This window comes from Stegastes partitus, unplaced genomic scaffold, assembly GCF_000690725.1.
Source record: "Stegastes partitus isolate 25-593 unplaced genomic scaffold, Stegastes_partitus-1.0.2 Scaffold44, whole genome shotgun sequence".
NCBI lineage: Eukaryota > Metazoa > Chordata > Actinopteri > Pomacentridae > Stegastes > Stegastes partitus.
In genome coordinates this window covers 657,125-671,413 of record NW_007577775.1, presented here as the reverse complement: position 1 = coordinate 671,413, position 14,289 = coordinate 657,125, and the positions used below count along the sequence as shown (strand labels likewise).

At 40.0% G+C, this 14,289-nt stretch overlaps 1 protein-coding gene across 2 annotated transcripts; it reads right to left on the bottom strand.

Moving 5' to 3' along the window:
• Nucleotides 1-422: 422 nt before the first annotated feature.
• On the bottom strand, nucleotides 423-13,955 carry zbtb34 (zinc finger and BTB domain containing 34). Of its 2 annotated transcripts, none has more exons than XM_008306008.1 (2): nucleotides 13,877-13,955; nucleotides 423-7,240 (listed from the first exon to the last, which is right to left on the bottom strand). In XM_008306008.1, exons 1-2 carry the CDS (start codon nucleotides 13,892-13,894, stop codon nucleotides 5,678-5,680), a joined length of 1,581 nt encoding a protein of 526 aa, XP_008304230.1. In that variant the 5' UTR covers nucleotides 13,895-13,955; the 3' UTR covers nucleotides 423-5,677. The 2 variants fall into 2 exon arrangements, with proteins under 2 accessions (XP_008304230.1, XP_008304224.1); XM_008306002.1 differs by having other exon boundaries at nucleotides 13,795-13,952.
• Between the last annotated feature and the right edge of the window lie 334 nt (nucleotides 13,956-14,289).

The following is a 14,289-nucleotide window of genomic DNA, read 5'->3' as shown; positions in this document are numbered from 1 at the left end:
CCTGAGTCAGATTTAACGACGAGCTTCATCAAATAGGGAAGTTTGTTTAAGTCTAATCTTAAAAGTAGAGGGTGTTTGCCTTTCAAACCCACACTGGGAGCTTCTTCCACAGGACACACACCAGATAGCTCAAGGCTTTGCCTCCTATTCTACTTTTGGAAATGAACAAAAAGTAAGCCTGCAATGTAAGAGGGAAATGCTGTTGGGATAATATGGTGCTATGAGGTCTTTCAGATGCAATGGGCTTTGGTCACTAACGGCTTTGTTAAATCCTATTCTTGATTGTACACCTTTTACTAATAGTAACATTGTTGTTCTCTCCCCTTCTAAGCCACAAGTTTATATCTCGATCATTTGAGTTTTCATGCAAATGTAAATACATAATTAATAAACCCACTTATGAGAAACAAAAAAGACAAATCTGAGCCAAATCAGCGTCTTTATTTTACAAACGCATTATTCTATTGACATTTTTTATATAATAAAAAAGCAATTTACAAGCTTAAGAACCAAAATGAAGCAGCACAGAATGATTATGAGTAAAATATATAATTTGAATAAATATATTTTATTTCATGCTATAAAATAAATTCATAAATGGCAATAGATACAACATCAGCTCTAGCTAGCTTCATTTACTTCATAGTTGTACAAAACAGTAGAGTTCTGAGGTTCACAGTTGGGTTGTGAGGTTGTGTGTAGAGTGGACAAAACAGGAGCAGGGACTATTTCTGCTATCATGGTTCAGTTCATGGTCTCCGGTGCGCCTCAAGCTTCAGCTCGGTTTAAAATATGGGCTCATTGAGACCTTGAGGCAGAATGTTTGGGAACCACTGACTGAGGACTTGTTTCCCCACCTGAAGAGAAGTGCACAATTATACTATGGACATAGGTTGTATGTCCAATGAGACCACTTTTAACACTATATACCCTGAGTTCTAAGGTTTTCATGTTGTTGTTTTTTTGCCTTGTCACCAAATACATATGAGCCAGAGACAACATAGTGCAGAGTTTAGGGAGTTAAAAAAGGAAAAGGAACAATATCTAGACTGAAAACTTCCCCTCTGTTCCTGAACAACTACAACTACAGTCTCGGTGCATGAGGAGCCACGGGAGATCACTGAACCTCGACATGCCAACAGATAGCCTGCTCCCAAAACAGTGGCTATACAGCCCAAAATCCCTTTCATTATTTGACTCAGCTGGAGGTGCAACTCTGAACAGTGCCACTGAGTTTGATGACTGAACCACGCGCTCAGTTCTTGTGTTGCAGTTTACTACCACTGGATTTTCGATGAGCATTTTAGAACATCAGCAAGCAACACCACTTTTTCACTTTTATATATATTTTTTTTTAAAGAGGAAGTCAACCTGTCCAAAGTTTCAGAAAACATATAAAAAATAAAATCAATATCAAATTGTCCTGGTCCTACTTCAATTCAACAGCTCCCTGACATTCAGTTTGTTTGATATATGACAGGCCAATATTTCAATAGGCTTCATGATCCCAATACACCCCTTACACTTTTAAAAAGGTTATTGCTTTTTTTTTTTTTTAATAATACACAGTGGACAGAAACTGACAGAAATGCTATGGAAGACTTACGATTTTTTTCTAAGCCTTATCAGTGTTCGTAAACTACCTGAAGTGAGTTTATTATAAAAGGAATAGGACGAGCTGCAATTTCAAAAAGTAGTCTGACAGCCTTCCTTGTAAACACTTCCTTTTGATTACTTGTGGCCCAAAATGCATCTCCTGTTCCTCTCAGAGGAGTGAAAGTAGGAGCTGACAAAGAATTGATTTGAGTGTAAGTGTGTGTGTGTCTCAAGTTCAGTTGGTTCTGTAGGTGTGTACTATCACATAAGTAACTATAGTTCATGAAAAGCATTTAAACAATTTTCCCTCCATTCGTCTATAATGAATACATGGACTTTGTTTACTCATTTGAGGAGAAAAAAAAAACAACAAAAAAACAAAAAAACCTGACTAGTCTAAAAGCACCATTTAAGGGGAAAAGGTCCCTACCAAACTGATTGAGGCCATTATAGCTGAGTCCCTTGCAGGTAACTACAGAGATAAACTAGACTTCCCGGATGGAACTGGTACATACTTTAAACAAAAAAAAACAAAACAAAACAAAAAAAAACTGTAAGTGCACAATCAATGACACAAATACAAGAAAACTCAAGTTAAAAAATTATCCATTGGCAATTTCATACAATTTTGTGGTTGAGCAATGTGCAATTAAGCTACAGTATTTGAGGGTAAGCTTTTCTACTGCACAAGTATTCTGTTTATTATCTGCTAAAATTCCAGGCAGCTGTTTCCCTGCCAGTTGTTCCAAGAGAACAAAAAGGAAGTAGATTTGTGTTTCTCATGCATCTCCCTCCTTCACTGAAATGCCTAAACTACAGTACATTGCTTAGATTGTCCTCAATCGTGAGAGGAGGGATACAGTATAGTCTCTGAATATGGGGCAACTGCTTGCAGGGAACCAGTCTGCCTCATTTGATTGTAATCAGTTGCTACAAAATCAGTTACACCTTACAATCAGTTGCCCATCCCGTGACAAAAAACAACAAATCAAATGATTACAAGTGAAAAAAAATTAGGGGCAGGACTTGAGCTGCGAATACTACAAAATGGACAAGAATGACGTGAATTAATTTCTATTCATTCTTGGCACAACTTTACAATAAATGATGTGGCCATATTTTATTAGAATCTATTTAATTTATTTTAAAATGAAAGGAGGCACAGTGATCTAAGTGCCAGAACCTAAAATATAAAGCTTGTGGCAAGGCACTAAGTTCAAGATGCCACTTTTTGTGAAGTATTCTCTCTTTTGTTTACATTGGCTTTTAACAATTACGATACCCATTGCACAACTTTTAAATGGTCAGCTTTTGTATGGCTTAATATATGCTGTCGCTAATGACTTTGCTACCTAATGTCTTCTTAGCAAATTGTTCAAATTTTACACAAGTGATTGTTATAAGCTGGGAAACATCCATTCCTTGTAAATAGCAATAAACTAGCCCTACACTAAATTAGGAACCTATTCTTCTTAATGAGCATTCAATTACGCAATACAGTCAGAATTTACCTTTACAAATCACCCATTAGTCTTTGGTGTGGTCTCTTGGCACAAAATTATTTTAGGAGTTTGTACCCAGTATTCACAAAACATCACTGACAATATTTCAAGAGGGCATGTGTGGCCTCCTCTTTTTTTTTTTTTTTTTTCAAAATGAAGGGCAAAAATCATTATAGTGAGGTTCAAATTAGTCAGAAACTGATTTTGGTGAGGTCAGATCAGCTGACAAAACAGCACAAGTCAGCTGCTTAGAGAAATAAACTTGACTTTGTCAAAAAACATTCATCTAAAAGTACTTTACAGGCTGACAGACTGTTGGTGATGATGACTAAAAGTGTTGGTAATTAATTCGTACACAAAAGATAACGAAAAGCTAGCTATACCGATTTTTGCAAAAATTCCCCAAATTTTGGTTTGCTATCTTAACTGTCAATGAGTAAAGATGACAACTGCACATTCAGAGGAATAAAAAGGACTGCACTCTTGACGTAACATTAGACATAAGCAACAAAACGCAATATTCTCCCACCATATGCACACAAAGTAGAAAATTATATGAAAACTGTAAAAGAAATCAATTCATTGACACAAATTCAGCATGGACCAGATGGGACAAACTAAAAGCATATAGCAGGTGCTTTTCAAAAAAGGCATTAAACAGCTGGATGGCAAGTAAGAAAGCAGGATAGCACAAAAGGAACCACCCAGCTGAGGTTTAGATTTGCAAATTATGACAGTATAATCAATCAGGCCTTCTAAGTGCCCTTTTACCGTGTGGATATGGATTTTAAAATTACCATGGAAATAAATCCAAGTCTCTATAAGCTAACAACTCCCCATCCCTCACCCCATATTCAAATAGTATAGATAAAATGCAGTGTTGCCATATGCATAACTTGAAGCCAATAGTATTCATGTGATTGCAGAGTTTCATCAAAGTTCACAACAATTTTTTTTTAACTCAGAGAAAAAATCACTGCTGTGAAGCAAGTACTACTCTGATACTGCCGCTGCTGCATCAGAATTAAGACAGAAATTAGCACATTTTATCGCTGGGATAACATCCAGCCCACCCACTAACTCTGCAAAGTGCATCAATACTTTGGATCACCAGCCACCTAATAAAACATTTACCTCTTAACTGTAATCTAGCTATGTCCCATCTATGACAATGCCATAAAATAGGACTGATATATGAGGAAAACATGTTCCGAGTCTGCATTTGACCCCAAACAATGCAGAAAACAATAATCACAGATCAACTGTCCCATCAGAAAAGGTAGGACAAGACGGAAAAAAACGGAAAGAAACCAATAGCTCTTTCAAATAATGGAAGAAAAACCATGTCACAATGGCTGAGATTCCTTTGTTCTTTCTGTTTGCATATTGTTCAGACTAGTATACTATAGTGATTTATGTGAACAGATCCAGAGCTGTTCCTGCTGTGCTGAGTTGACAATGAGTACTCCTGTCTCACTTAGACACTGAGTATTGAATTGGAAGCCTACCTTAGGACAAAACAAGTACATATACAATAATTCTGTATAAATCTGCCATGAGAGTATAGAGGAATACAAATGACTTCACTGTATGGACGTAATTCACCCATTACATGGATGGCAGCATCTAAAACCATGCCTAGGCCAACAGAGTGAGATCTCCAGTAGTGATGAGGGAAAAAAATCCTGAAGTGTTTTGTTGAACAAATATTACAAGACAGCAAAATTGTATCTTGAAAAATAACAGGGCCATTCTCTTACTCTATTCTCCACAACTGCCAAAAGCACACAAGTAAGCGAGCAAATTTAATGCACTCCTAACATAGCACCTTCTTAATCATCATTTTAGCCTGGCTGACCACGAAACATTTGACAAGGACTTTGTCCCTAGTCCATACAATCAGCAAGGAATATTTCCCCTAAGTATCAAGGCTTTGTGTTGAAAGAATATTCTTTACAGGGTTTGGCAATAAGATACTGTACATATAACCTAAAACGGATTATAAACGGTGAACACATCTGTGCCTGGTAGGTTCTTGGCTATGAGGTAGAACCTGGTGAGTTTCATTTAAGTTAAAATACTGTCTGTTATGAGTATGTAGTTGCATCATGAGGTATTGAACGGATATGTCACACGAAGCTTTGCACTGGCAGAAAAATCATTCCTTGTGAGTAAGTGACCTCCTGTGGCCACATGTGCAAAAACAGGTCAGGTAAAAAGGTGATATGACAAGCATCTTATCAGAGCTTTCACATTATCAATTATTGCAACATGCCTATATAACTCTGTAAATATGTTTTAAAAAACATGGAAAGATAAAAAGAGAAATCAATAAGGGGGTCTTGATTATTGGGACCCTCTCAAAAATAGTAAGTTGTTACTCCCTTTGCTCGAAAGAATCAAATTTCTATAAAGCACCCATTTTCTTTCTGCATTTAGCATTTAACTTTCACAAAATTGACAGAAACCCTTGACACAAGAAATGTACTTAGTAGAGGGAGCTAATTCAAAAAGAAGAGAGTCCTTTAAAATGAGTTGAAATAAACATTTCTTAAAGCTTCCTTAACCTGAAGCAGGACCTAAAAATCACATCTCGATGCTTGAGCCTCCTCTGGACTGCATTTTGAACTCTCCTCCATATCATTGGCTGGTGCCTCTTCTGCATATTGTGCCTCAAAGGCCATGCCCTCAGACGTATCCTCTTGGTCCTTCTGACCTGAGCTTGCTTCCGTCCTCTCTGGAGAGTCCATGTGATTGTTGCCCTCTGATGCTCCCATGTGCTTCTTCCTCAGGTGCTGGTTAAGGGTGCCCTGAAATGGGAAGCATTTGCCACAGATCTGACAGTGGAAGGGCTTGTTGTCCGTGTGGCCACGGATGTGGTACTCCAGCTGGTCTTTCCTTGTGTACTTCTTGCCACAAAATTTACAAACAAATGGGGTGATTCCCATGTGCAGGCGCATGTGGCGGTCCAGGCTCCCTTTCTGATTGAAGGTCTTTCCACAGTAGATGCAAATGAGTCTCTCATTGTAGGGGTACCACTGGCTCCGCAGGCTACGCTCTCGCACATCATTCTCCAGCCCTGTGGGTCCCACAACTGACTCGCCATCTTCTGAGCCTGGTTTGATATGACTCAGCACCCCTGCCGGGATGGCTAGTGGGCGCTTTGCCCTGGCTCGACCACCTCTGAAGCCACTTAACATGGAGCGAGAAGGACTGGAGCTGCTAAGGTTGACAAAGCACGGGGAGGACAGCCCTGAGTAAGAATAGGTAGCAGACTGGATAACTGGACCGTAAGAACCCACACTAACAGCCAATACCTGCTCTCCATCTACCAACTCTGTGTGGTAGCCATCATCACCAGCTGAGGAGCTATCTGAGTAAGTGGGTCGGTCGGTCTTTTCTATCTTCACATGCACATCTGTTACTTGCCCATCTTTGCCAATCAGTTCCACTTGCTCCGTTTCTCCCTCTATGGGGGCATCATGCTCTGACACACTGTCACTACTGCCACGGTCCGACTGGCCTTCCTCCTGTTGCTGTCGCGCCCGGCCCAGGGCTTTTCCTGCCAGCTCTAAACGTGCTTCATGGCCTGCCTGGTTTTGCCGGGAGTAGTAAGGGGGGGAGATCTGGGTAGGGTTTATAAAGAGGTTGCTGTCATTGACTCCATTGCGGCTGGTCTGCAAGCTGTCCTTCTCTGGGCTGCAGACACTAACTGGGAGGCTGATCTTGGAATGGATGCTTTCCAGGATTTGGGTGCACTTATCAATGATTGCCTGCATTTGTAGAAAGCTGGCAGCAGTGAGGAAACTGATAATATCCTTGAGTTGCAGGGACATGTGACCTGTGTAGCAAAAAGCAAGAAGCTGCTCAAACACTTCAGGGCTTTTGATGACTGAAATGGAAAGGCCACTCATGGTGCTGAGAGCTGAGTGGTCACGAAAGTAGGGTGAACTTGCTGCCAGCACGGCCTTGTGGGCTCGAAATGGTTGGCCCTGAATGTGAACAATGATGTCACACAGCTTCCCCTGCAGCCGCAACTCATTGAGTTGGGTCAGAACAGTGTTACTGAACTCCGGCACATCAAACTCGATGTAGCTGCCGTCGTCCATTTCTTGGATATGTTTCTCCAGTTTGTCGACAGCCTGATGAGAAAAGAAAAAAAAAACAAAACACAAAAAATTAGGTTTTGGCACATTCCATTTCCCAGAGAGTACAGCATTTCACAGTTAAAACAAATATGGTATTGTACATACACTGGTCTTAAAATTAAGTGCATCAACCATTAAAACTGTGATTGTGGTTCAAATAACCCATAATAATAATAATAATAACTTTACTGCAGTATATGTTACACATTGCACCAGATGAGACTTGCGTAGGTGATGATGTAATATTACATCATCAGTTACTTTCAGCTCTGCAAGAGTTGCACTCATCCTTTGCTTCTGTCAGGATGGTGCCTGGTGAACTTTTCATTTTGTTTTCCATTTAAAATGACAAACGGAAGCAACTTCAGGGCTTCTGATAACATTTAAGGCAGAAATGTTGAGTTTACAAAAACTGGTGCATAAAGGTTACAAATGCTGAATGTGGAATGTCAGATACCTTTGCCTGAACTCTTCATATATTTTGTTTACATTCCTATGTGTGTAGGATTCTTTGCATAAATGTTTCTTAAATCATGTAAAAGATATTTCTTGACTGCTGTATAAGATGCTGATATTAGTATCAGCTTCTGCAGTCTGCCACCTGTTACAGAAATCTTCAAATTCTGTATTGCATTCACTAGCATACTCCAGTTGCAAGCCCCCCGCGAATGTATACATAATGAACAAGATGGTAGTGTAGGAACTGTGGATCTGAAACAGCAACAGCAAAGCAGTTTCACGGTACCCATAGAATGACTGTCAACAGTGGCCACAACAAAGCATTGAGATGATGGTACATACCAAACATTATACAGGGTTTCCCCCACCATAGAAAAGCTTAGGCGCAGTGCTTAAATGTTTTCGCGGAACGCCCTTACAACAAGATGACTGTCTGATGAAGAACCACGGTGCTTGAAATGTCATTTTTGGGGGAGAAGTGAACATTGGAGCCCTGCAGTGTGCTACCCACTTGTTCCATGCCTTTTCTGATAAACATACATTTAAATACATCTCAGACAGTTTATTTGGTGAAACAATCAGACTTATGACTATACAGTAAGTGTTCATTCTGTCACAAGTGTGGGCGAAAACAACACTGAAAAAGGGTTAAAATAAATTTCCTTTGATTAATTTGAATCAACTACTCCCAATCACTATCACTGAATGGACACCAGAAGGTACCTGAACTCTCACAGGATCAAACATAGAAAACACTGTTATGGAGTCTGACCATTTCAGTCTCTCAGTTCTGATGATAAAAGAACAAAAAATCTAAGCCATAACTTGTAACTCCAAACTTATTTAGTTGTATATTTGTAATTGCAAAACAGCAAACATGATTTGCTCAAACAATTATTAAGTATATCCTGTGGAAACAGTTGACTTTTACTTCATATTTAAACAAGCTAAGACTTTATCCTCTTTCAAACTGTGCTACAGATAAAGGTCATATATTCAAACAAATGACACCGAAAACTAGCATTTGTAGTCATCATAATTTACATTTTAAAAAATAGAGTGGTCACATGGAAAACTCAAGTTCGCTCCTGTATTTATCAGGAGTTCCAGATAAAGTGTCAATGATCAGAGCCTTCTTAAGGAGTGAGAGGTAGAGCTTGTCTTACTCAAAACTTAGACATCTAGGGTCTGTTGTTCTCTTTGCTATCAAACCTGCAGGTAACTCTCGCAGCTGTTGCTGTCAAAGTGCATGATTCAACAACCAGAAAAAGATTGTACAAATTTGACCTGCGTGGCAGGTGTGCCAGGAAAAAGCTTTTGCTGTCCAAAAACAACATTAGAGAAAAACTACAGTTTGTCAATTTACATATAAGCAAAGACCAGGCCTTTTGGAATAGTGTAGTCTGGACAGATGAATCAAAGTGTGCCAACTGTTACTACTGTTGCTCTGGCCAAACAACTCTATGTTTGGGCACAGTAGCAGTAGACATGTTTGGCACAGACCTAAGACAGCTTTTCATGAGAAGAACCTCATACCAACTGTGAAGCATGCTAGCGTAAACGTTTTGGTTTGGGGTTCCTCTGCTGCATCAGGGACTGGGCAGATTGCAATCATCGATTCATCTGTGTATTCTGCATCATATCAAAGAGTGCTTAAAGATAATAAAAAGCCATCTGTCTGAAAGTTGAAGCAAAGCATTGACAGAGACCGTCGGACAATTATGCAAAATACTAACAAGCAACATTTAGGAAGTGTAACCGGACTGCTGCAAACACTGCTTCTTTGGGTGGCACAACATAAACGGGATCATCAGAGAGTGAGAGAACAAAATAGACGAGGGAATCTTGAAATAAAATTAAGGATTTTAAATTTCAAGACCAGATATTTCATCCTTCATTTCACCATTTATTTCACATTTTTAATTACTATTCACTGCGAAGAGAAAATTGAGAGGAAAGCAGATGAAATGACTGCAACTAACAGAACACAATGTACCAGTGTTCTCATCATTCTAAATGTGGTGAAGTGTAACAGTCATGTGAGTGAAACCATAAAGGTATATATGCCGCATTTGGCAGAGAAAGAAGAAAATCTGGTTCTGCTTGGAAGGTGAGCATGCACCAACCGTTCTTGCAAAGTGTCTTACAAAGCCTTTCTTCGAGACTGCACGAGGAAACACACTGCCTTTGTAAATGCCTGGTCGTGATCATGTTTTTGACCCTCTCGTTCCTGATGAGCACAGCAGCCAAATGCCTCTCCCTCAATTAAGTTTTTAATGCCATTATTGGCATAGCGTTCAAGCTTTGACTAAAATACATTTTGGCAAAATGATATATCAAATTCCTCCATGCAGGGCGTTGCTACACTAGTAATGGCATAGAATCCTTACACAATAGTATACTGACTTGAGCTGGATAATAAAATATTAACAGTGTTCCTCCCTTCCCAGCAGAACTAGTTAAACCACACTTAGGAACAGTGCAACCTTAAAATCAAATTGTACCATAACTAACGTGTAATTCTATATTTACAAAAGCAAATACTTTCAAAGTAAACCTTAATTTGTGTCAGTTCTCCAGCTTAACCCTCCTCTCCCCTCACTCCATCTGCCCTTCTCCCATCTCTCCCTCTGCACCTCCTCCTCCTCCTCCCCTCCTGGCCCTCGCTGGCAATTCAGCATGATCATCTGCGCATCGAGTCCCTGTCAGCACTTTGGGAACGTAAACACTTTCTCCAGTTGCCAAAGCTTGCCAAGACACCTGTCCAACAAACCGTATGCTCTCATCCTGGCTTAGGAGAGGGAAAGTTGTAGGAAAACAGAGAATCACAAAGAGGTGTGCAGTTATTTCACTCCCTCCATAACTAGCCTTAAAACACAACATGTTCATACACTAAAACACACCAGTAATGGCTGCCAACTGCATGCGTACAACATGGAGCCAAGTGGAAGGGCAGCCAAAGAATGCATGCTCAGTAGTTGAGATGCACATGCTGAGTGAGGGTCACGTGCTTGGCTCACATGGGAAAGCCAAAAATGTTTAAACTCAGCTCAAAAATTCCATCTGTGGCTCAAGTTCCTTGTCTGGTAAAAAAAAAAAAAAAAACTATCTAATACAGCTGCTTCATGCAGGTAGGTAAAAAGGATGCTGAGTAGAACATTGTGATGGTTTGGCTGAGCAAGAGATCAGCATAACTGTAGAGGAAAGTCGTCACCTCAAGCTTGGATTTTTAAACTTTGTCATTTCAATGGGGAAGAAAACATTAAAAAAAAAAATCAAAGTCAGCAGGCAAGCGTTGTATGCTTTCTTCAACATCAGCAGCATTCACCTACTTTGAAAAACAGCTTGTGGGGTGGACCAGACGCAGGACAGAACTGCTTAACAAGCAAAGGTTGGGACAGCAATTTAAAACAGATAGTAAAGAAATACATAAAAATAGACTAGATTGCGATGCACCTCGGGGACGGTAAGATGTGAACAACTTTGCTAGAATGAAAATAACTCGCATTCTGAAAAATGTTAAGGCTTAGTGAGAGATCAGTATGCAGAGCTAATATATTGCATGCTTAGCCTTTGGGTGTGTTTTCTCATTTGATTTGTTAGGAGTACATAACTGGAAGTCAAGAAAATGCTCATCTTTCATTCCAGCCTCCTCACATGCTTATCAGATGAACACAAGAGGAAGCCTCAAATGACTCCAGTCCACCCTCATTATCTTAACAACATATCATCTATAAACCTAATCATAAAAACGACATAAAACACATAGACATCTAAATATAAACACACTAAATAGAAATAATTTACTAATAGTGATACCACACTGTACATATCACAAGACGATGAAGTAAGTGTGCCAAGTTCTTGTTACTGACATTGCGTCGCTCAAGGCTAGGACTCCGAAAAACAACAAGATAGCTGCGTTTTGGAATTTAGATAGAAAAATGGATAAGGAATGCATTCACGAGAAGAACCAAATATTATTGTTCCCTATTCATAGCATGCATTCACTACACTCAGAAGCTGATAGAATTCAGATTAAGGTAACTAGATAAAGGGAACCTAGCTCACTGCCTATAACAATACTCTGACTGTCCTCCACAACTGTCTTGTATTCTGTCAACTGTCAACCCTGACAAATTTTCCACATTTTGTTGGCAGTGTGAACGGCGCTTTTAATGACCAGCACTAATTAGCTGGGATACCATCCTACTACATTGTCTTTTTACCTAGAGCCACACTGCAGTGATTACACTGTTGCAATTACAGTTAGCAGTGACGCAGTTGACGCAATGTCTCTAAAGCAGGTTTTATTATCACCAAATGGTCAGGTTTTGCTTAAGGTGTAAAAGAATTCAAGCAAGGCTGCTACCATTTGCTGGTAAATTCCCAGTATAGAATCAGTATACTGTATTCTACATTTCCGAGTATGACAGAAATGATTTACAGAAATGCGTGACTGCATTATGACCCAAATCATGAGGTTTACTTATTACTTTCTGATTTAGAAAACAATAAATGTAGTAGCACCTATGTTAAAAAATTAAGTGGTAAATGTCACTAAATGAGCTGAAAACAAAATTTGCTGGAAAAAAAAAAGTTGCGAAAACGTATGGGGAAAAAAATCTTTGGAAATTTGCATGACATTGCACAGTGACTGCTACTGACAAACAAGCACCGCACTCACACCCCAACAATTTTCTAAATGACCAGGTTACTACTATAGACTTCACAAGATTCCTGTTTTTGCCGCATCTTAATTTACACACCTAACTTCTAACCTTACATGCCTTGTATTGCACAATCATAATTTCAGCTGGTGGTTCAAACCAATACACTTTTACTGCTTATCCCATATAGAAACGGGACCATAAACCAGGAAGGTTGGGTGGGAGCGAAACCATAATGCCAACTCATGCAAAAGTCGTAACTTGTTTGGCTCCACTCTGTTCTGGCATGCCTTTCAGTTGAAATATTAAGTTTGGTGTCAGATACAATTGCTGTTAGCTTCCAGCTGAGGTTTTAATGTATCCCAACGCCAAATTTCAGAGGTAATTAATGTCACAGAAATAGTAAACACAGTCCCTGGTGACCAAGCTGAACCCAGGTGTACTGGATATACCATGCCATAACCCTGCACTTTGTCCTTTCCTGTCATAACATCACGTACGATTAGTTTACAGGAACTAATTGTTGTAAAGGGCACTAGTACAGTGTTATCTTTTAATTTTCCAGCACAACACATGCTATAAAAAAAACAAGTGTAGGTGCACATTTCTGACACATGTAACATATGCGGGCCTGATGCCACCTCATACACGAATAGTGGAGTTAAAATACGGCGTACAATCACATCACATTTAATGCGTTCACTTATTAAGAGTCACATTTACCCATGCTAGCTTAGTCGTGCGTGTACACTGGGGCATGTTAGCATGTACAAGTTGCTTCCATCGTACATGCATACAATGCCGATACACCGTGGAGCAAATGTGCGGCGTCTCAAACTTTAATGCAAACCATTCTGTAGTTATTGATGAAGGGTCTGCCCAGCGGAGCCGCTAAAGCTAGCGCTGGCTTGACTTTCACGCCCGCCTGTCTTTTTCTTGTTGTCCCCACCATCTCTCACTTCGAAGGCAACTTGTAGTTAGATTAATGTTAGTTTTAAAAAAAATGCATCGACTCACAGGGCCGAGCCACCCAACTATGAAGCAGCACACAGGCAGAGGCTAACTAGCCACATTAGCTAGCCGAGAAACGAGCTTTTATTACAGAAAAAAATGCGTAACTTTCAAAGATACTTCACTCTTGTATTTGCTGCCAGTTTGCCCACGTTTTTCCTGACTGTAAAAACGCTTGTCAAGCTTCTGCAGTTAAACAACCAAGTTACAACGTCGACGGCGGGTCCAAACTATGTCGGCTGTCATATAAAATAGCCAGTATGCTAGTTAGCTTGTGCTAACAGCGAGCGCTAGCTTTTGCCACTATCATTCAGGGCTAAACAGCGAGCAGTGCTGAGTGGAGGCTAAAGCTAGCTAGCAGTTAGGTGCTAGCGTACGGTCGCAGGTAATTATTTGTCCATTACTTACAGTGTGAAAGCTCAGACGCGCCGACATTACAAACGTATTACGGTCACCAGTCCATGCCAAAGCTGAAGTCCACCAAACTCACCGTCTTGCAGGTTAGCATTAAACGTTGTCCATTCCCCTCAGTAGTTCGCTAACACTACAGCCAGGCCTCCCCCCCTCTCCAATCCAGATGTGTCAGACAGTTGCTGCTGCAATTTTTGCATCAACAGGAAGTGTTCTTTAGGCTCTTTGCATTCATTCTATCAGTGTGTTTTGCAGCAGCCCCTCCCTTGCTCATGTCAGTGTTGTATACTGAGACATCATGTTCTTAATATACGACGTGACGGAGGACATTTACACGCGCACAATTAAATATAAAGTAGATTGCAAGCGGTGTCCAGATTTTTTTTTTCCTCCAACAAATAGCGTGGCTGTAAACACTCTCTTATCTGACTACACCCATGTCCCGGTAGTATATACAGTTTGAGCTGCTTTCACTTTACAGCAGTGACAGTT